This window comes from Apostichopus japonicus, chromosome 6 (assembly GCF_037975245.1).
Source record: "Apostichopus japonicus isolate 1M-3 chromosome 6, ASM3797524v1, whole genome shotgun sequence".
In the NCBI taxonomy this organism is placed as follows: Eukaryota; Metazoa; Echinodermata; class Holothuroidea; order Aspidochirotida; family Stichopodidae; genus Apostichopus; species Apostichopus japonicus.
Window position 1 is genome coordinate 11,355,995 of NC_092566.1, and position 16,153 is coordinate 11,372,147.

General features: G+C 38.3%; 1 protein-coding gene and 1 long non-coding RNA gene across 2 annotated transcripts; one reads left to right on the forward strand and one right to left on the reverse strand.

Moving 5' to 3' along the window:
• The first annotated feature begins 7,151 nt into the window (after window positions 1-7,151).
• On the forward strand, window positions 7,152-9,022 carry LOC139968986 (uncharacterized). Its single transcript, XR_011793611.1, has 2 exons — window positions 7,152-7,815; window positions 8,236-9,022. It is a non-coding gene; the product is annotated as an uncharacterized lncRNA (long non-coding RNA).
• Window positions 8,620-12,373, reverse strand: LOC139968985 (uncharacterized). The gene is made up of 3 exons (XM_071973643.1): window positions 12,222-12,373; window positions 10,802-10,873; window positions 8,620-9,935 (listed from the first exon to the last, which is right to left on the reverse strand). The coding sequence occupies exons 1-3, from the start codon at window positions 12,304-12,306 to the stop codon at window positions 9,835-9,837; spliced, it is 258 nt and encodes an 85-aa protein (XP_071829744.1). The 5' UTR covers window positions 12,307-12,373; the 3' UTR covers window positions 8,620-9,834.
• Between the last annotated feature and the right edge of the window lie 3,780 nt (window positions 12,374-16,153).

The window sequence follows — 16,153 nt, forward strand, 5'->3', positions numbered from 1 at the left end:
TCTACATTAATTTATTTCAATCATCGTTTACAACCTTTTTTTTAAATCAATTTCTATATTTGACCGCTAAAATCTCGTTAAAACGTTACCACTATAGACTTGCGCGCACGATTCCCTTCGCGTCGAAACTGTCGTCTTATACATTTTTATAAAGACGTTATCTTGTCATATTTATTAACTTCCTGATAACATTTTTGTGCGACTTAACGGTGACACGGCGAACGACATCAGGTAAACATAATAAACACACCGTATTATGATACTCTTGTAACGTGACATTTCGTGTAAGCAACCATCTATATCTCAAACGACAACGGTAAATAATTCATAACAATGTTTGCCAGTGCTGTATATAAAGAGAAACTTTGTGACTTTATGACAAAACGGAGCTGGTATGATTTACAATTTGTATGGTCGTTTCGTGTAGTTTGTGGTCTGTATATGTATACGAGGAAGATATATATTATAGCGCCGGCAAAAACGTCACGTCAGCGCCGAGGTTGGATCTTGTCAATCTTGTCATCGTTTCATTTTTTTTTAATCATACATTTCTGCAACATAATCGAACTTGACAAATCAAATGAGAAAGAGACGGAGTCGTGGAACAGGTCTGGCCAATTGGTAAACATTTTCACCCTTTCTCCTCCCTTACCTCCCTTGTCCCTTTTCCTTCCCTTCCTTGTCCCCTTTCCTTCCCTCCCTTGTCCCCTTTCCTTCCCAGCGCAGTCCCTTGTTCCCTTCCCTTCGCTTCCCCTTCCATCTTTCTCCCTCTCATCCCTGACACGCCATCTAATCCTCTTCGTCTTTTGTGTGTGTGTGATTCTTTTTCGTTTTAAGTCGACAAAGTGAAATTGGAATGTTCTCTTGAAAATATTCTGTAAAGGACCCCACGTTTTAACTTAAACGTAAAAGTGACGTCACAACCTCAACTTATACGTTGTGGTCTGCATTGTGATTATTATTATTATTTTATCGTGCGATATGAACGATGACCTTTGTAACTGGCGTCATACATCATTCGGCGATCGGGAAACCATTAATGAAAATCATTAAGTAAACTTACTTGAATGGTACCGATCAGCTGTCGGCTACCAGTATACAAAAACTATACACACAAACACAAGGTACATGGCACGGCCATCATGTACTGGATGGGGAAGGGGTGCTAAAATATCACGTTGTCCATGGGAGGGGTCTAAGGGGGAGAGGTGGCCCCTCCCCGTTGAGAAATTTCGTAAAAATGGTAAATGATGTAACATGTTACAAATGTTGACACAATGTTGAAGAACTGTTACTGCTGCACCGCGCAGTGATCCCCCCTCCCTCCCTCCCGTTTTATTCTGGGGCTGAAACCCTGCCAGAAGTATACGTAGTTGTGCCCTTGCTAGGCAGCGACGCCAAATTGACGCCACATATACGGTACATAATTCGGCAAACTGATGGCAAACGATGGACAATTATAACTAGAAACCATCATCTTTATAATATCAGCAGTGTTGTTAACATAACTGAAAGCGTTGTGTAGTTACACTGACCTTATACCTGTGTTAGCAGAGAGCTGTTCATAGCTTAGTCAACTATCGATAATCCAACCTTTTAGTCACATTTCATTGATATAGATCAGCCGTTCGTTGTACTAGTGGGTATGTAGACAATGTTCTGTCGTTAATCAAGTTTGAATGTCAGCAGAATACAGATAACTGCAGCTTTAATATATGGGATAAACAAACGATAATATTTCGAGACAAACTGGTAGTTGGGATAAATAAATACATCAATCAAACCAATCATTTAATCAATCACACTTGAACAACTTGTTTATCTGAAATTGTTTCCTCTTCACATACTTCTAACTTTCTGAACATGGTATATTTCCATTTCGACAGCCATGTGCTTATGTGTAGAACATATATATGTATAGTACATACAATCGGCATGTCATATGTCTATGTTATACATCTATCTAGGACCCGTACAACTAAAATAAACAACGTTCCGTCAAAACCAACAGCAACAGTAGAAAACAAACAAGCAAAAACAAATTCGAAAACTTAAAACGAAAAAAAAGAACCTCAAAACCCCATACGTTCTTACAATACCAGGCGTCAAGTCGGCTCAAATTGAAATTGTAGCCAACAAGAAAGAAAATGCTCGCTATTCCGAAAATCATTAAATTTTATCGTAATCTTATTTTCCTCCCCCCCCCCCACACTTGTTTTCCTTCTTTGTAGGCTTTCTTCTGGAGTGTGAAATTCTTTCATCTCTTGTTGTGTATAAGAGGGTAATGGGAGCACAGTAAAGTTTACCGATGTCAAACACTGAACAAAATGATATTTCATGTACCAGCAAGTATAATTGACAAGTATCGAAAACCACCCAACAGATGTCGCTGATGATAAATGTCGCTTGGCGCTCAAATTTATGAAGACAAAGCAGACAGCCAGGGGAGTTAGTTGCGACTCACTCGAGAGGTAGAACAGACCATAAAGACGGTACCGACTGTCGCCAGAGCCATAAATCTAAAGCTCCGGTTTATGGCATGCTATTCATTGGACGCGGAAAATGACACAAATGATTAACGGAATTGTTGACAGCCTTCTACTAGTCCACATTTTCCGTCGTCACTTTTCAAAGTTAAAACATTTATCATAAATAGACTGAAGAAGAAAAAACAGGGACATTGAGCGCTAGAGAGAGAGGGAGAGAGTGAAAAGGGGAAAAGCCAATTTAAGCAGAGATAATTTGGTAGCCAATAAATGTTGAGATATAATTATGGTCATTATGCGTAACCCCATGTGGTGTGGTATCATATGCTGCCGCATATTTTGCAATTTGGGAAAAGATTTTTAGCTGCCATTATTTAGATAGTTTAGTTCTGTTTGAATCGTAAAGAGAGACTAGAAAATAATGAGTTTGTCCATGTTTATTCCCTCATCGTAGACGATGAAATGAATCATTCATGTATATCAATCGAGAAGATGATAGGTAATATCCGTTATATATATATATATATATATATATATATATATATATATATATATATATATATATATATATATATATATATATATATATATATATATATATATATATATATATAAATATATATATATATATATATATACATATATATATATATATATATGTATATATATATATAACGGATATTACGGTACCTATCATCTTCTCGATTGATATATATATATATATATATATATATATATAAATATATATATATTTTATATAATATATATATTTTATATAATATATATATTATGTTATATTTATTTATTACGGTTTCTTCGTATTGAGCGTTGTTTTGAAGTATTTTGACAAAATTTTGTCACTCAGGTCATGTACAAGAGCTGAGGGCAAAGAGAGGCAAAAGAGAACAATGATTGATAACATTTTACCCACTACAAAACACAAATTAAATGCAGCCTAACGTTTGTCGATAGAAAGGCTTTCAACAATGTCGGGCATGGACACCAGTTTTCCACACCTCTGTCTACACCCTTTCCTCAAATCCCAACTACCTCCACCCCTCCCCTATTTAAGTTGTTCTAAATAAAGCGAAAGTGCCGGTACATTCCCATTTAATCAAATAAACAATAAAGCTTACAAATGTACTGCAGGTATTCATGTTCTTACCCGTCTTCTGTGTAGGATTATAGTTCTTTAAACTATTGCCGACATGAAGTCCCCTCCCTCCCCCACGTGAAGTCCCCCCCGACATCAGGGAAGTATACCCTTACCGTGAAACCGTGACCATGCATGGCAATGTTACGACTTAAGTGTTGTATCGTAATCATCAAATGAATTTAAACTTGAAATGATCATACACAAATTCTCATAATTATATTGCTCGATATTCTAATAATTCATTCGATCGAATGATTTGTGTGTAAATTATATTGGCATAATATGGAATGAAGGTCTCTCTGCCCGGGTAGGATTATAATCTCAAAAAGGACTGCCGTTTAAGCAAAAAAAAAACCATCACCAAATTGCGTTGGCGTAAATCAAGCAAAATCTTCATTCTTCTGATCTAGTTTAAATCTGTTAATACGTGCCAACTTTTCGATTGAAAATGAATCAATTGAATAGAAATAATACTATCAAGTATAATATAAAGAGATTAGCAATCAATGAAATTGATAAATGCGTACACGATGTATAACCTGCCCCTTTGGTCTGCGGAAAAGGGATTGAAAACAAGCGCTACGTCACGTTCCTGACTTATTTTGATTACAACCTGTTATTGTGTTATCATGGTGATAAATACAACACTAACTAGCATTTTAGCACAAACGAACGTAAGAACATATGAATGATTGATTTATGGGCTAATCGACACATTGAGTCTATATGGTTGAGCAACGCCGAGCGTTGCGAAAGCCCATACCAATTCAGCTAGAACATTTAGCTTACAAGGTCGATGATCTTTGGATAAGACAGCCTGTACGTCATCAATGACGTCAGAAGCTATTGTTAATCATGCAATGTCTCTCGCAGGCTATAGATTACTCAACTGATAATAGAATTAGAACGTTGTGATGGCATGCATCGCCGGGATGTCAAGTATAGCCATCTACGATAATATAATATGGAACGCGGTATTATACATGGAACGCCAACAGGACGACGTTCTGAAACAACATGTCCGCCTACTATACGTTAGTTATATCTATGATGTACATAGATATGAACCATTACAGTGTATGCAATGATAGATAGCGCAACACTGAGTAACCGAAAAAGTGAGGTTTGGGATAGACGGCGAGGGGCTGGGGGGAGAAGGATAGATCATGGTCTCCTTGAAGGGGAGTGAAGGGTAGACCATGGGCTCTCTTGGAGAGGGGAGAAGTTGTAGATTCTCTTTTAATTGGAGGAAGAGAAGGGAGGGGGTTGAGATTATCTATCGGATTAGGTGTAAGGTGATTATTTCTATTTCCAATGTTTTTCGGTAATGTTGCAACGAATTGAGTTGCTCTATCTAGGCAAATCAAAATTACAAATAGGTTCAGCAGGTGCTTCTCAGTCATCTACTTTATAAACAGAAAGTGACATCTAATTATTATTGGCTTAACTATACTTCTACTCCCTACACCTGTTTCCGTTGGCATTTATGCAAATGTGTTTTACTTCAGTTTTATTGTTATAATTGATTACGTAACTGTTTGGTGTTTAACACGTATATAAAGTTTGCACGTGGAAATATACAAGGAGTTGGATTTACGTTACTGCTGTGTTCGGTATACTTATTTATTCCCCTGACTACACGACACAGAAGATAAACTGAAATAAAGAGGATTAACGTGAAACCGAAATGAAAATATTTTGTATGTCGCTTTCATTGATACTTAATGATAATATTAACTACATTGTCTCACGAAAAGTGTTTGCACTGTATTGTCCCTCACCAAGCTAAAATTAGATCCCCAGTAGTTTACTTAGCCTCTTCCAAGCATAAAGTAATGACTATCACTGAAAACATACAAAGTTACTGCAGGGGTCCATTTAGGCCTGTTTCTCGACAGGCTGATTTTCACAACTCTCGTTTATAGCTCCATGCTCTAACATACCTATAGGAAAACAGGAGCAGTAACGTCTGTTTTGAAGGGTAATACCTGAATCCACGACGTAACTGTTTGTTTACATTTAAAGGAAACCTATTACTATTTAAAACTGGCTTAGACGTTATTACATAGAGTTAAATATTTGTTTAACTTTCAAGTTTCAAGTTAAACAAGCTCTTTGTATGACGACACAGGTTATTGAAAAACAGAATATATTTCAATGGATGTTATTTTAAACAACTGAATTCGCAGCCAACACTTCGGTCCGAAAGATCCCTCAACTGTACACAAATGGCACATTTTGTTCAGTACCGGAACAGGCATAAGCAAGAAGAGGGCGTTTGTTGAAAACTCTTTTCGTCATTTCTGCGATTTCAAAGTGGGCTTTTCATAAGGAGCATGATATCTTTGTCTGGGTAAGCGACTCTGCAGGCTTCCCGATCACTGACCTATAGTGGCATGGAAGGTGGGTGGGGTGGGGAGGAGGGAGGAATTTTCATTCAGACAGGGTAGAATTCACCACTGCTACGTGTGTACACACCCCTCCCCTTTCAACCTGACACAAAAACAAAGGGACTTTAATAGCACAATCTTGCATTTAGAGCTAATCATAAATCCAATTTATAGTATAAATATGCCTCAGAAAACACCATATAACGTCTACACGTGTTCAATTTTTGTTTTGGAGGTGGACTTCGTTACCACTATCCCCTCCCCTCCTGCAAAGGTTTATGCACCTACCTCAAACCAGTCGAGGGAAATTTAGAATTTGTCCCCCCCCCCACCCTCCCTCCACCACTACCACGTTATGTCACTGCTGGCGTATCAACGGGATGGGCGGAAGGGAGGATGGAGGGAAGGGAATGGAGGTAGAATATTCTCAGTGTCCACGTCAAGGCCCCTTTTCATCTTAGAAGTAACTATACATGTAACGATCTCGATTATTCAAATGATACCGGTAACGTTAACCGATGAATGATTTTCTGAAACGGAATGCAAGTATTGTGGGATTAGTTATCCTGTACTTAAATGTATGCAAATTAGATACAACACAATTTCATTGGGAGACTATAAACATGTGATAGGCCTGGCTATAATGTAGAAGGTGTTTCAGTTACTTTGCATTGTATCGCAGATTCCCATGTTCACCTTGCTTCTGTAGGTGAAGAGATTTCTTTATAACTTACAACGAACTCAAAATTAACTCGTTCATAAAAATCAACTGTTTACTTGATGAACCTTTGTGTTTGCAATTCGCCATTGCCCTAACAAATCATCACTGGATTGGAGTTTGGGCGATAGAACACAAATAAAGTGTATAGGATATGTTCCAGGAATCCAAAAAGGAGGGAGTATAGCCCTGAACTTCCCGTTCAAGCCGACCCCCAGGATGGCAAACTGGGCGTCCTCCTGCACCAGCAAAAGTAAAAATTAAACGTGAAATGATGAATTTTGTGTGGCTTATTTAGACTTTAAATGAGGTCTTTAAATTTAATGTAGACGCAAGCTTGTGCTAATAACTACTATTAATTTTTCGAGTTAGGGTTAAACGCCCTCCATCCACATTCCACACAAACACACAACCCTCTGAATCCACGCCGGTGTATTGCTACGTAAAATCAGGGAGTCGCTAATTTGCTATGGGAAATCAACACAAAAGACTGCATGCAAGAATCGATTATCGAAGGCCATACCCGTCAGCAGCTTACGTAGATGCCGTCAGTATAATGTTATGAAGTATTACCAATCCGGCTATCATACTTTACGAGATACCTAACCCAAACGAAATGGATATTTACGCCAACAGACACTCAGGGTTAGCTTGAATTCTCTCGTAACTAGAGATTTTATAGGTTGATTTCAAGTAGATTTATTTTCGGCCGACTTTTATTGCCACTAACTTCGAATTGGTGAAGATAAAGTTCTAGATTACACAACGTGCAGTGTATAATTCCTATATAATTTGATTAAACGCGTCGTAAGTTATACATCCGTTGTTTGTTACAACCTATCTTAAATCATCTCGCGGTCTCCATACAGCAGGATGTAAAGAGAGATTACTTTCGAGGAACGTTCAGGCAGGTTTAGATAGGCAATACACCATTTTCTTTGCATCGTGGATTTTGAATCTTGTAGTGGACATTTGACGTCTCTTGGTTATGTTTTCAAGCGTTTAGACTTAGATTGAACCACATGAACTAACATGTCACCCCTCATCTGAAGACTTCATATTTCCGTAAGTATAAACCTGAAAATCAGAGTACATTTTGTCTTTCCAGGCTCCTAATCGACCCAGGTCATGAGAATGAAGCCCTCGACCCCCCCCCCACCACTTCCCCCTCTTATAATAGCTATAGTTTAAATAGACTATATGCGCTCAACTCTGAACACCTTTGACTGATCAGTACCAATTTAGTCGGCCTTGATGATTGAGCTAGGCGATCATCACATGGGTCAGAGGTCATCGCCGTGACAGCGGTTGGGATCCGAGAGACCTCTTCTTAAAGCATAAGTGACCGGAAGTGTTGTACTTATCGTAGGCCTGCCACTTATTGTATTAGCCATTCCGATGGCAGACAACGTGAGATTCGTTGAAAAGACAATAATAATCCACAATGTTCGTTGAAAATCTTAATATCTTCTTTTGATATACCAGATATGGCTGTTTGAAGACAATCCATTGGTACAGGAAACATCCTTGGATTCTCCGGACAAAATGAACATAGTACGGATTGTCTGTGACGTCGCTAAGACACGTACAGCCAAAACTCTTTAGCATTTTATCTTATATGACATTGTTGCACATGTCTCCTAATGGTCTAGTGTAACACATTCGGATTGCTTTTGTTCATTTTTTTGATTGGATGGTGGAGAGAGGTGAATAGTGAGAGGGAGAGAGATGGAGAGAAAACACTTATCCAAGCGTCTATAATCAGACAATGACGAAGAGACAGAGAGAGACAGCATCACACTTCTTACCTAAGACAAATCGAGATGTATTGCATGAGAACGACACTCAAAACGAGCGACAAACTTTAACTCGATCTTTGGAAATAAAACTTTAATTTAAAAATATCTCAATAATGATTTATTACAACAATAATATGCATAATACTACTCTCACCACATGGGCATCAACTTCCCCTGAGGAGAGGGGGGAGGGGAGGACAAGGGGATGGTAGGGTAGGGTCATGGTAAAGTAAGGAGGGAGAGGGTGTGACAGTCTCCATGTTGGAGCTATTTAGGGAAATTCAAAATGGTGCAGGTTTGTTAAATGATATTAAGTTGGTGGAAGGTTGGGTTTGGAGATGAGATGGAGGAATTGTGGAGAGAGGTTAAATAGAGAGGATTACATCAGTTACAAACATGTATTGAAGGATCTTTTTTCCTGCTTTAAGACATCTGTTAATTAATAATCAGGCAGAAATACACAGAGTATTGAATTAAACAAAGTTAACAAACTGTGATTGTGAGGGGGAGGGGGAAGGGGAGGGGGAGGGGGGAGGGGGAGTCAAAAGTAACCATTCAAGTGACAGAAGCTTCTCCACATACAATTACAATTGATGTATAGGTCCACCAGATTTGATTAGAGTTCGTAACCTTGTGGATCAAAATCACAAGACACTGCTTTACAGTGACATGCTAATTGACCTGTTACATCCAGAAAACTCCTTAAGAATCCAAATTTCTCAAAGCTTCTGATAAACATGTAGTCGGTTTACTGTGTTGAGTTTGTTTTCAAGTTGCACATTCGTTGAGAGAGAACAAAAGCTAAGGTGAGTACCACTTGTGTTACTACAGCCTAACATGACATTAGTACTATAAGCTCATATCCCTACAGAAATCACTTGGGCTGACAAAAGGAACATCCCTTGGTCTGTGCCCCTTATCGAAATTATGGAACCCAGTAAGAATCCTCTTTAAACACAGATATACTTTTAAATCTTCCTCATCACACCGGATACAGCAGTTTTAAACCTTCCTCATCACACCTGATACAGTTTTAAATCTTCCTCCTCATCACACCTGATACAGTTGTAAATCAGACATGTCTCTTCAACATCTGTCACAAGTTGATTATTCATCTACCAAGGTCAGCCTCTAGTTTCTCTAACCATACCAAAATAGAAACTTTCTGCCTCAAACCATCCACTTTCTTTGTGACAAAGTATGTCTGCTCAACTCGCTGGCAATTTCCGCAGATTCATCTGAGAGAGAGAGATAGTTTCCCTTCAAGGACTCTGTGTCCGTAGTACTATAAGCCAATCAATGCATCAGCTGTTTTGTATTTCCAGTTGGTCTCAGTCAGGTAGTCCAACTGCTTCTTCAAATCTTCTAGCCTCTTTTCATGTATTTCTGTGGGGAAAAAAAAGAAAGAAGAAATATAGACAAAGGTCCTCAGTATTTCCAACAAACTTTGGCAAATGCGACATATTTAAAAGTTGGAAATACCCCACATTATGCCAGGTATTGTGAAGGGAAGAGTATGACAATTTCATTTTAATGCCTCATTCTGAAGGATTTTGTTACTGTTAGAATAAATCAAGTCAATGAACTGAATATCAACAGCTACTGTTATTAAAAAAAAAAGTTCTTCATATTATACAAAATACAGTACAAAATAGCAACATTTTTTATTTGATAGTTTTAATTTTGTGCTACAAGAATCCAACTGAATTTCCTGTAACATCCGGCCAAAATCCAGTCCCAGTTGGCTCAAAACACAAGTTTGCATCCCTCAGTAGATCACTTAACTGCAAAATTATGCGACAGTAGGTACCTGGGTCAGTGGCGGGGCTAGGGGTATTGGTCATGGGGGGCGAGAATGGTCTGTAGGGGCGCTTTCGACACTATCTAAGCGGAGCGCCACTACAGGTTGGCGCAGGGGGGGGCATCCGCCCCCCCTGACTGCTTGGACGCTCCGCCACTGACCTGGGTACATTCTCTCTCAAATCATACATAAATTATTATCCTAGCTTACCCATGTTTAATTTTGATGAAAACATTTAGTGCAGTTCTTCTTATATTGAAGACACCAATGATATTAGCCAATAATTTTAACCAATGATATTAGCCAAGCAGTTCACCAATGATTTTCACAAAGTAATTTACCAACGATTGATGACCAATGGGGTCACAGACTATCGAGTTATCTCTTCCATCACTGAGTTTACCTTTACTATTCTTGAGAAACATCAGATAATTTACAACAATGTTAATACCTTTCTTAGCATTTCGAGCTAACAGCTGGGTGTTTTCTTCAACTTGAAGTTGGTCACACTCACTGAGAGAGTCTGCAGTAAAGATGAGAGGCAATATCAACTGGCAAATTCAATATTTGTGATGACACAGAGCTTTTGGATGTGAAGATACTGTGATGTCTTTAACACTTAAATGGAAACAACAGCTTTCCATACCATGCTCAAGTTATGCACAAGTGAGAATAACATACATGTGCATCTTCAAACCCTAAATAATGCACTTGGCGACTGGCTGATAATTTAAGTTGATGCATGCTGGGTGAAATGTTGCTTTTCAGAATAACACAGTTAAATATGTGGAATTGCTGCAAGTTAATAATTTTCATTTTAAGAGTCAGGACAGCAATATTTAAGTCCTGAGGCATTCAGCTCTCTTGACTGATCAATGCTGAATCCCAAAGGGTCTCACAGCAATAAGTAGGCCTGCAGTAAGCTTCTTGTTGTCAAAATGATGCATTACACTTAGACTAATTCAACCTCTGATGATCACTTTTTGCCTCAGATTGAAGGCCATGATTTAGTGTGACCAATTTCTTCCACCAGCAGTTTTTGGGAATAACACAAATGCACTGACTTTGCTGAGCAGAGAAATTTTATACTGCTGTGCAATTTCCTTGGAACATTGAAAACGGAAGAAAAACATTCTGGCCCAGTGAGTGAAACTCTTTTAGTCGGGAAAAAGCCTTACTTGATATGAAAAGACAATTAAAGTCTCATGGGCCTATTACAAGCCTTGAAGCTATCAATTTGCATTTGTTTAGCAAACTGCATGGACATTTAGTTTTACTGCGGGCATACTATTGAATATTCAGTCTCTTACTTGTTAGGCATTAACAATTTTGGGTTAACAGAAAGATAAAACATTCATGATGCGAATCATAAAATATGTTTAATTTCTGGAATCTGAAATCACAATTTGCTATGCATAAGGACTGAAATGCTACACAAATCCAAAATATAAAACAGTTTTTGTACACAAAAACCATACCGTTTTCAGTGTTTCATAACTAGCCTAACTTTAATAATACTAATAGTAACACTAACATGAATTAGGGCTAGCAAGATTAGGCCTAGTCATCGCCTAACAAAAGAACTGTATGCTCAATAAGATTCCAAGAGATGTAAAACTTGTTATGCAAATATTACACAAAAATAATTAGGCCTAACCGCACCTGACAGTTTTAATTCTGGTTATCTATTTGTATATCACGAATATCGCTGCTAATGTCGCGCATCTAGTTAATACGATACTTTATATAAACCTTAAGTTAACGCTAGGCTGATTACATTAGACCACAATGCGATTACTTACTCATAGGCCTATGGCTCCTGTCTTTATGTTAACACTTCGTACAGGAAAAGATGAAAAAATATCACTTACCAATCTTTTCACCATCGTCAATTGCGGAAGGTGAACCGAATAAATTTTTAGCAAGATGCTGATTATTGTGTCTGAAGCCTGCCATATTATATTCGAAATGTTACACAAACAGAAACATGGAAAATAATTTGAGCCTAGCGCCCTCTTTTAGGGTTGTCTTTGAACTTCATTGTTAAAATTATATTCTGAAATGTTATACCTATCTTATGACTGTATAGGCTAAAAAAATGTAACGTCAGAGTGGTAGTTTAAAGCAGAGATGGTCACGAAGTTGATCTAACGCAACGCAGAGGAATTCTGAACCCGATCCATGTACCGCAGCACTTAAGGATATACCCACTCCCGTGTGACACACATGGACACATGACATTATATGAAAGTTCTTCATGCTGTCCATCTGTTTTGTTGAACATCAACCTATCGTAATTATTTTAAAAAATCGTCCAGGTCAAAATTCGTTATGATATGTCAAAGAGGAACATAATCTAAGCATTCTGGTGAAATTTGCATTCAATTCCTATGTACCGTTTTTGAGATATTGACAGTTGAAGTTGCTTGTGAACCTGGAAGCAAACAGGTGTGAGAACCTAATTCTGTGTGTGACATTATCATGACCTTCAACATATAACCAGTTATTAAATGTATAGATATAATTAACATTTCTGACTCAGTGGCCCATTCCAAGGAATTGCTAGGGTCTGAAAAGATCTCCCTGCTCATTCGAAACAGTAAAATAAACACTTGGGTAGTCAAGATCACATATTCACTATGATTTTAAATTCTGGTCGCATTAAAACGATGAAGGTCCAGGTGATCGTGTCTCTGTGCTACTTCTAAGTTCATTTCATATTTCTAAATCATATGCTTGTGACTTCTGAAAAGCTTGAATTGTTTATTGTATTCCTGTCTCATATAATAGTTACTATAATCTTCATTGCACGAAGCAACCACGAAGTTGAAACTACACAATATAGCTGATCGATAAAACGTGTTATATACCTCAATGAGGTAGTCTGGGAGTGACAATCACAGCTTATAGATTTTTTTGTCATTGCTTTTCAATTTAACTTGGGAAGATAAAGGTTATAGAAATTATTGTAATATCATTTATTTCAAATGTAGTAGAGACTTATAATAGATACGTATATTTCGGAAAATTTATTTCAATGAAATCTACCATAGAAAAGAGTTATTCAATTTCCAACTGATATTGGATCTATGAAGATGATATAGCTCTTCAATAAAATCTCTCCTTAGATCGTCTTTCTACAACATCCTCCCCAGCTCTTCCGCCCACCCCCACCCCACCCCCACCCCTTGCCCATTTTAATTCTACGAGAATTTTCCATGCATGTGTATGTAATTATTTCATTACTCAGGGAATATTTTACTGGACGATGGAAGGAAATTTGCATGAGCGCTATACAAAATGAAGTCATATTCATAAATGTACCGGATGTAAAATTCAGACACGATTAAATAAATAAGGCTGGTTACTATGTGCTATATTTTAACTTTGCATAGTACACAGGCCCATGTCTTTAAACTTCCTCTGATAGAGTTTGCTATGTCAAAAAGTACTTTTAAGAAAAAGTCGCCTAGGAAAGAACCTGGGCACGAAAACCAAACTACTGAACGACTGATCCGCTTCTAACCCCAGTCCCCTTGCATCGGGACTGTGACTATGTGATCATCGTCAGGTGTGCATCACTATTCCCGAAGGGAACAGATACTACACATGATCTATGTCAAAAAGTGCTCGTGTCAATCAGCGAAGGAGACGCAGTAATTGGCTGATTGGTGTGATTTACATAATTAAATCATTTTCTGGTGGCAAAAGCTGATTGTTTACCAAAATTGTTGCACATGTTCTGCATCTTCAGGCCATTTCTACATCCTTATCGTATGATTTGTTTTTAATTCAGCAATAATTTGTAAATGCCTCCTGCAACAGCGGAGCGAAGGATGTCGACAGTGCAATTCAATCTTTTTTCTATAATAGTTCAATTATCTGTCCACCTGTCCACAAAGAGAACTATAATATTTCTACAAGAGAGTTGCATTTGATGAAATTCTATCGAGAAACGTTTACAGCTACAACAATTTGATTTTGAAACACAGAAAGAGCCTCAGTCTGCAAGAAGGGTTTAGTTTAGAATCTTTCCAATAAATTTTGGGTTTTCATTATGCATGGGGTGGGGTTGCGTTGTTTGCTTTTTTGTTTGTCGCTGATTTCAGTATTTTATGATGGGGCTATTTGTCTTCAAAACGCGACCAACGTGTTGTGATCTGTGACGTCATTGGCACAAACTTCGCTGGGCCCATGTTATAGAGGATGTATTATTAACATGAATGGGACGGTGCGATACAATCTCTAGATGCATGGTTTTTTAATTATTATTAGATTTTGAAAAGGCGTTTGACCGTCTTGAGTTCAACTTTATTTTTGAATTCTTACACTTTTTTAATTTTAACAATAGTTTCATTAGATGGATCCGAACGTTTTATTGTAACTCCTCAGCTTGTGTTACTAGTAATGGCTGTTCTACTCCATCCTTTAAAATTTCTAGGGGGTTCGTCAAGGATGCCTTCTAAGTCGATAAATTTTTACCATTTGTGAAGAGGCGCTTGCTATTAAAATTAATTCTTCTCGCTTATTAAGAGGTATTTCTATTTTAGGTACTGAGTGTAGACTTATTCAATATGCTGATGACACCTGTATTGTATTAAATGGTACTAACAACAGCTTAAAGGCCACGATCGATATTCTTAAAATTTTGGAGCTTTCTTCTGGTTTGAGAGTAAATGATGACAATATTTTCCCGTTAGGTCCCCTTGCTTCTAAGAAGCCCCGTTCCTTAAGAAATTTCTCTTTTGAGTGGACATTAGGTCCTGTCACGGTCTTGGGCATCACTTTTGATAACTGTCATGATCATCTTTTTCGCCTTAATTATCCCCAAAGTTATCACGTCTAAAACCTATGGTCCGCTCGTGACCTTATACCCATGCATATAGGCAAGATTACAATCTTAAAAACTTAAGGTATTTCTCAGTTTGTCTTCTTGTTTCAGATCCTCCCTGATCCCCACCCCCACCAGGGCCGTCTTAACGCATGGGCCCACTGGGCCCTGGCCCAGGGCCCCGCGATGTCAGGGGCCCCGCAATCGTAGTAACCCCATGTCTTAATCTGGGAGGAAAACTTATTGAATAGGCCATTATAATAGGCCAATCATACAACAGTTTACGATCAAGAAATGCCGCAAGTTCCGTTAGTTTCCCCAGTTGAAAGACTCAACACAAGGGTGTTACAAATGGTGAGTCCAGTATTGTTAGGGAAGGTATGGAGGGCAACTGGAAGATTACTCTTCTATAATGTATTTCAGCTTTTAGGTATATCACGTATGTTATTCAGCTAAAATTTTATGCTTTATGCGCGACATAGGGAGGGGTGGTAAATGCAGGCATATCTATGCTTGAGCGATTGTCAAGGATGTCAATTTTTCACGCAACTTTTTTCGAACTCACTTGATTGAGGGGCCCCGCTCCATTGCCGGGCCCAGGGCCCGGTGATCTCTTAAGACGGCCCTGCCCCCCCCCCACCCCACCCGCTCCCTTTATCAAAGAGTTAGAGAACTTATTTTTTCGCTTCGTTTCGGGTGGTAAACCCGATTAAATTAAACGTAATACGCTCATTTGCCCCTACTTGTTTGGGTGGCCTAAGGGCCATCCATATTCATTCTTGTATCCGTAGCCCTGAAATGTGTGTGGGTAAGACGGGACACTGAAGCGGTACATGCTGATTGGAAACTCTTTTTTTTTAACCTTTATTTGAACAAATATGGAAAGTAGTAAATTAATATAGGAAAAAGTCACCCAGGAAAGAACCTGGGCACGAAAACCAAACTACCACGACTGGTTCGCTCTCAACCCCA